Here is a 7,565-nt window from a genome sequence, read left to right as displayed (position 1 = left end):
TATAAGTCGAGACTACTAGTTTATCTTAGATGGCTGCATCTTTGTAAACTGTGTTATGGCAGTGACTAAATAATTCCTTGAGACTGATCCTAAGCATTTTAACCCAGTAAACCAGTCCCTCTAGCCTATTTGGATATGTCTAGGAAACCTCTCTTAACTGTGCGTGCCCCTTAGTGTAGTTTGTTTCATATGTGGCTGTATATGAAGCACACACAAATGTGTATATACACATGCCTATCGATTCATATGCTTTACTTTGTATATACTCATCTATAAACATTCACACATCCTTATCAACCTATGTAAGCACATTTAGGATGTATACTGCTGCAAAATTGTGTATGTTATAGCAGTTCCTGAAGTTTTCCTTTTTCTTTGTCAAGTCTGCGGGCTTCACTCGTGGATTACCTTTCTCATGACCAAAAGTAACAGTGTCTGCTGCCTAGAAATTGATTCACTCTTATTTTCTTTTCCATTCTTGCTAGCTATCAGAGAACTTTGCTTCCTGTGTGTGATAGATCTATTCATGACTGATATTTGTTCCTTTTTTTGCCTTTTTGCTATTAGAGTGATGTTGTAATGAACTTAGATGTGCATTTACTCTTTCCCCTTTTTATTGTAAGCTTATATGTGTATATGTGTCTGTTTATTAAATGTTTGCCAACTTAAAAATTTTATATGTGTAATTCAGTGACATTGATTACATTGGTCATATTGTGCAATCCCTTTGCCCAAGGTATATTTTACCATCATCAGTGGAAACTCGGCGCGGCCCAGGGTATCTTTGCAGAAAATTCAATGGAAACGTTTATGTGGGTTTTCCTTTACCCCCTTTAATTTTTGTTTGAAATAGTTTCAAATCATTCTCTGTTCAAATTACAGAAATTTCAAAATTAGCACTGAGGTGTCTCCCATGTACTACTTACCCAGTTTTACCATTGTAGTATGCTTTTGCTGCATTTGTTTTATCATTCTCTTTGGTTGTGTGTGGTCATTTAAAAAATTTTTGGAGCCACTTGAGAGTCAGTTTTCAGATATCCTGCCTCTTTCTCCTAGGAATGGTATTTTGATGTGTAGTTCTTAAGAGCAAGGACATACACATACATAATCACTGTACTATAATAAAAATCAGAACATTTAATATTGACATAAGTTATCTACAGATTTTACTCAGATTTTGCAAGTTGTGTTATGCTCTTGATACCATTTTTGTTGGGGGTGGGGTGATTGGGGTGGATGATCTGGTTAGGAACATTATATGGCATTTTGTTGTCTTGCCTCTTTTCTGCAACAATTTCATTCACACTGCACTTTTTTGCTATGTTTTATGAGTATATGCCACTTTTGTAGAATGCCACCAGTAAGATCGCCATCTTCTGTACTTTATGATTATGCCTCTACCTGGCATACTACGTAATTGATCTTGTGTCCTTAGCATTCTTTTTGCGAGGTCTCTAAAAAGCTTGTGGACAAATGAAATTAAGAGACAGAATTTTTCCGTGAGCTTTTGCATATTCCCCAATACAAGGTACAATGTCTGCTTATGCCATTATTGGTAATGTTAACTTTGAAAACTTGTTCAAGTTGTCCACCAAGATTTTCCAGTAAATTTAATACACATTTAAAAAATAAGATGAGAAAAGTTGACTATATAAATAACTCCACCCTCTAATTTTAACATCTACTGATACTTATTGCCTAATTTAGATATTGCTATTATGTTTTTTTAGGAGCCCTGGTGGTAGTGGCTACTTGTGCCTGCAATGCACATAGTTGGCAGTTCAAAACTACTAGTAGCTCTTTGGTTCTACTCCTGTAAAACTTAGAAACTCATAGGGCAGCGGTTCTCAACCTGTGGGTCGCAACCCCTTTGGAAGCAAAGGACCCCTTCACAGGGGTTGCCCGATTCATAACAGTAGCAAAATGACAGTATGAAGTAGCAATGGAAATAATTTTATGGTTGGGGGGCTCACGACAACACGAGGAACTGTATTAAAGGGTCGCGGCATTAGGAAGGTTGAGAACCACTGTCAGCACTGACTCCATGGCAGTGAGCGTGGTTTATTATGGTTATTTATTTATCACTAAAGTTGTGTAAAAGGGACCCGATGATAGCTCAGTGGTTAGGCACTTGCCTTCTAACTTGACGGCTAATGGTTTGAATCAGGAGCAAAGACTGGACAATCTGTTCCTGTGAAGATTTGTTGTTAGGTGCTGTCCAGTCCATTCTGGCTCAGTGACCCTGTGCACAGCAGCAGCCGGAAACACTGCCCTGCACCAGCTCTGCAGTGGTTGCTGTAGGAGCCTCGAGTCAGTCCATATCAGGGAGGGTCATCTTTCTCACGGATCCTGCTGCTTTTAAGGGTGATGTCTTTCTGCAGGGACTGGTTCTTTCTGACAACACATGCAAAGATTGTATCATTTTCGCTTCTATGTAACATTCTGGTTGTATTTCTTCAAAGACAGGCTGTTCATTCTTCTGGCAGTCCATGGCATATTCAGTATTTTTGGACACCATAATTCAAAACTTGATTTTTTTTTGGTCTTCTTTATTAATTTCTTAATTAATTAATTTCTGTGCATATGAGACAAACGAATGCATTAAAGGTTACAGTTTAGACCAGTAATTTTTGACGATTTGGCCAGTGAGAGGGCTTTCAATCAGGAGTAGTATATGCATTACTCCTTTTCTTTGTGTATTTGTAAGTATATAAACTCATTTGGGTACAGTAAGAGGACATAAGAAAATAGAAGGATGAAAAAAAAAAAGAAAATAGAAGGATGATTTAGTCGGTTTATTGAATTGTTTATGTGCTTTTTTGATGCTGATCACAGGATTAAGGCAGCTAATGCCATAGCTTGTACATATTTGAATTATTTATAATACCTTCTAGTATATGGTTTCTGTTTGGACTCAGCCTATGCTTTCTTCTTGGTACTGTAGTATTGTTAAAATTCAGACATTTTAATTTATGTTTTAGACAAACACTGGTACTAGAAGGACTTCCTTCCACTGTAAAGAGTAAAGCTTGTCTTTACAAAATGAGCCTGTTCAAGTAGAAAGCAAATGTTTTCAGAATGATGGCAACAGATGTTCTTGACACAATGGAAGGATTGTGATAGAGTTGTACCAGCCCCCAATAAGATGATTAAAAATATACATATACAAAATTATATTAAAAAATAAATTAAAAAGTGAGACTGTATACAGTAAATGCCATTATAGAATACTGTATTGAATACTGTTATGAAACATGGTAATAAAGATATTTCTTGAGAAAATACAGGGATTTAGCAAAGGAATAATCTAAACTTCATATTTTCAAATCTAGCAGTACAATTTGGGGTTATAATAAGCTTATCTGGATGCTAGATAATGTTTATTAAAGCACGAGGGTAAGTTATTGCTGTAGGACTCCAGTTCAGTTGTTCCAAACAAAACATGTGTAAACATGTCTCTGATCAGTGGATGACTATAGATAGGTTTTCTTAGTAATAACACTTGTCTTAGTCTCATTAAGGTGCTATCTTAAAATGGTCTGATCAGCGCACAAACTTCTGAGGGAGGGGATCTACTGAGCCTGTTATATTTAAGGCAGAGAGGTCAGCTCAGATGGTTATGGGATTCTTGGGGGAGGAGGGGAGGCTCCCAAAGGGTAATTGGTGTGATTTTGAAGAAATTTTAAGAAAATGGAGAACTGTAGTGGTGACAGAAAGGCCAGGAAAATTGTGTGAAGACTTATTTTCCCATTACAATAGTGTACCTGCTTATGCTTAAAAGGTTAGCAGTGCTGTTTTATGAGAATTTTGTTGGGAAACTACAGCCTTTGATCTTGCCTCTTCAGACTTCTTTTTGTTCCCCAAACTCAAAGAATATTGAAAAAAGCAACACAATTTGAGTCCCCTTTTAATTTAAATTGCCACTTGACGTGTTAATCACCAGTGCAGAACTCTTTAGGAAAGGGTTAGAAATGGAAACACTGCCTTCAGAAAACATAGACCCAAGAATGACAAAAATGTTCCAAAACTGTGCTGCTGATTGTACAAGTCTTCTTAATGTGAGTGAACTATTGTATGTATAATATGGGAATTATATGCCAATAAAAGTTTTTTTATTTTAAGGTGCATAGACCTTGGTGGAGGATATGTCCAGAAACTAAAGCTTTACGTTTTTGTTTTAATAGGTTTCTGTGGGTTTTTGTTGTAACCGCTTTCTGACTTAGTAAGAGGTAATGCACTTAGTTTAAAAATCTTTCAGTCTGTTACCTAAAACTGCTAAACTCATAAGTGATAGGGTGAGGCTTGAAGGAACTATTTTTAGAGCTTTTGATTGGGTTGGGTCTAATTTTGCATGAAGCAATCAGTGTAAGGTTTACAGTATTTCTAATGCAAACACTATAAGCATAATGTCTAAGATATTAGTTTCCTTATGTGTGCTAGGCACTAAGTGCATGAGGGCGCACTACATTAAAATAACTAGTTTTCTGTTGTGGGTGCAAATGTAGGGACAAGAACTTTGAAGGACACAGTGGTTAAAGAAGGGTTGAGCTATACCTTGAAGGCAGACAAAAGGGAAAGACGGATATAATTTGTTTTAAAGAATAAAAAAGCATTGGAATAGATTTAATCAAGGAACAGAAACACTGAATATTCTATAGGCTTTTTGAAACTAAAAGATAAATTTTGGTCAGTTATGGAAGAGAAGTTGAATAAATAGTGTTCATCTAGATTAAGGGTGTCAAACTGGCGGCCTGTGGGCCACCCCAAGGTAATTTTTTGTGGCCCGCAATGCACTGAAATTATATGTTCATTGTTCATACTTGGGGCAATATAAAAAGGTGGGGGTGGGTGGGTGGAGAAAGAAGCAATACCTACAACTCTTAAGAACATAAACAAATTTGAAATCGTACATTGGGCTAGTTTTTCTTGTTCTTGAGTTGACATTTATTTACTCTCTCACTGGAATAATATGGCTCTTAGGAGGTTATGAAGATTTTTACACTGGATAGTACTTGGAACATGGAAGCCCTTAGTGTTAGTTGGTTAATCTTAGGAAAGATTGGTTAAATAGTTAACCATAGGGTTAACATAGGGTAGATCATTATGTAAAATCAATGTTTTGGAAAATGGAGGGATAGCTACATAACTGATAAACCATTGGCCCAGCCAAGGGAACAAGTAACCTTAACTATCACAGTCAGCATTACTCTCAACTCTGTGTTGGTTACTGCCAGATGTATGTTGTAATGTGCACGAGTAGTTGGGCAGTAGAGTTTTTTAAACTGTTGGGAACATGAAATGTCAAACGAGATCGTTGGTAAGTGGGTAATAGATATATTAGCCTGAAGCAAGTAAAATATAGGAAAATGAATCTGTTAAGTTGTGTAATTAATTTTGGGGTCAAAGAAACATAATTTTGTAATGATCGGGGTGTTTGAATATTAACTCTTCCTAAAAACTGAACTTTCCCTGTCATTGAGTTCATGCTGACTCATACTACTTGTTTTCAAATATAACAGGTGAAAAAAGACCAACTTTAAAAAAAATTTTATTGGGGGCTCATACAGATTATCACAATACATATATACATCCATTGTGTACATACATATATACATCCATACAAGCACATTTGTACATTTGTTGCCATCATTTTAAACACATTTTTTTCTACTTGAGCCCTTGGTATTGCCTTTCATTTTTCTCCCCTCCTTCCCCTACTCTCTCCCTCATGAGCCCTTGATAATTTATAAATTATTATTTTTTTCATCTTTCAACGACTTCGTCCACTTTTCTGTTGTCTCCCTCTGGGAGGGGGTTATATGTAGATAATTGTGATTGGTTCCCCCTTTTTCATCCCACCTCCTTCTCCTGATATTGCTACTCTTATTGATCCCGAGGGATTTATCTTTCCTGGATTCCCTGTGTTTCCAGCTCTTATCTCTACTGGTATACATGTTCTGGACTAACCGGATTTGTAAGGTAGAATTTGGGTCATGATGGTTTTGGGGGTGGGGAGGAAGCATTAAAGAACTAGAGGAAAATTGTATGTTCATTGTTGCTATGAGGCACCCTGACTGGCTCGTCTCTTCCTTGTGACCCTTCTGTAAGGGGATGTCGAATTGTCTACCGATGATCTTTGGGCGTCCACCCTACACTCCCCCTCATTCACATTGATGCGATTTTTTTGTTCTGGGTCTTTGATGCAAGCAAAAGGTCAACTTTTATTTGTGTGGAATATATTTTTTATTAAACTATTCCATGAAGCTTTCATTATTAAATATGCTAACCATTTCCACTTTTTTCCTTTCCTTTAGGAACGTCAAGGTCGTGGGAAATAAAGGCAGTTCTGCACAGACTGCAACAACGGTTGCATCTGCATATCCTAAATCGGAAAAAATGACCTTCAAGAGAATTAGGACTTTTTTCTTAATTTCATTGACTTCAGAGACGATTGCAGACTTGCAGTTTAAGTATTGAAATTTCACAAAAGACATAGGACTTAACTGGAAAATGAAAAAAAAAAAAAAAGAAAAAGAAAAAAACTTTAAAAATCCCTCTAGATAGTTTAGGTGAAAATGTCCCCTTTATTTTGGCTTTGGTTGTGATTTCAGAGCATAATGCTTTGTTATTTTGTCTTTTTACTATGTTTTTCGGATTTTAAAGTCCGTAAGTGCATACAGTTTTCTCTAATTTTTAAACCCTTTCCTCCCCCCATTTTGACATTTGCACTTGGAGAACACTTGAGTTGCGAAGGTTTTGGGCATCCACCCCAGAAAGTGGGAATTTGGTTTTTCCCTTCCGAACTGGAAGACATTTTTATGAAGAATTTTGTCTAGGGAAATTTAACAGTGTTACCCAAGGTTGTGTCTTCAGGGTGGTTCATTCTCTCTGACCCTTTGTTACTCAAAGTAAAGTACTAGAAATCCTAAAGAAATGTTCTGTTCTTGTACATTATACTGATTAAGTCAGGATTAATTTGATTTCAAAGCTAAGAACAGTGGTAAAAACTTGTTTACAGAAATGCATTTTGGAAGAGAAAAATATTGTAAAATGTGTAGTGAATGTTTCTTCAGTTTCTTGTTCAGCCAATGAGGAAAGGGCATTGCCTTTCTTTTTACCATTAATCACTTCTCAATAAACGTGAGATCCTGTTGAGCATCACTTCTAGTATATTTAATATTATTTGAGTGTATATTTTACAAAATACTTTGGAGTATTGTATGCATAAGGAGTATTATGAAGTGAGATGGCAACTATTTTTAGAAAGTTGTACTAAGAAGAAAATACTTCAGACTTTTTACTGAGGGCTGGCTGGGTAACTGATCCTTGTAAAACAAGATGAGCCAATTTTCATGGTGTTTCGTTTCCCCATTCTTCCAGGAAGAGGTAGAACCACTGCTAATTTACTCATTCAACATATTATTTGTATTAAGTGTCATGCACTATGCTTATCTCTTAGAATCTGCTGTGTGTGAAACAGCCCCGTATGAAAGATTTCAGTGATAGACAAATAAGATTGTTTAAATCCTAAACATGGTTTATTAGATAAAGATTCCACTTGGACA

The 7,565-nt window shown here is 36.3% G+C and overlaps 1 protein-coding gene across 1 annotated transcript in view; it reads left to right on the top strand.

Moving 5' to 3' along the window:
* The window catches only part of YTHDF2 (YTH N6-methyladenosine RNA binding protein 2), a 36,813-nt gene extending 29,652 nt beyond the window's left edge, over positions 1–7,161 (top strand). The window contains exon 5 of the mRNA XM_004705050.3: positions 6,315–7,161. Coding sequence (XP_004705107.1) covers positions 6,315–6,338 — 24 coding nt within the window. The 3' untranslated portion in view covers positions 6,339–7,161. The remainder of the gene's footprint in view (positions 1–6,314) is intronic.
* Positions 7,162–7,565: the final 404 nt, after the last annotated feature.

Source organism: Echinops telfairi, unplaced genomic scaffold (assembly GCF_000313985.2).
Source record: "Echinops telfairi isolate 266 unplaced genomic scaffold, ASM31398v2 ScPeMD7_7457;HRSCAF=8495, whole genome shotgun sequence".
NCBI classification, from domain to species: domain Eukaryota; kingdom Metazoa; phylum Chordata; class Mammalia; order Afrosoricida; family Tenrecidae; genus Echinops; species Echinops telfairi.
This window is presented reverse-complemented; position numbering and strand designations above follow the sequence as displayed.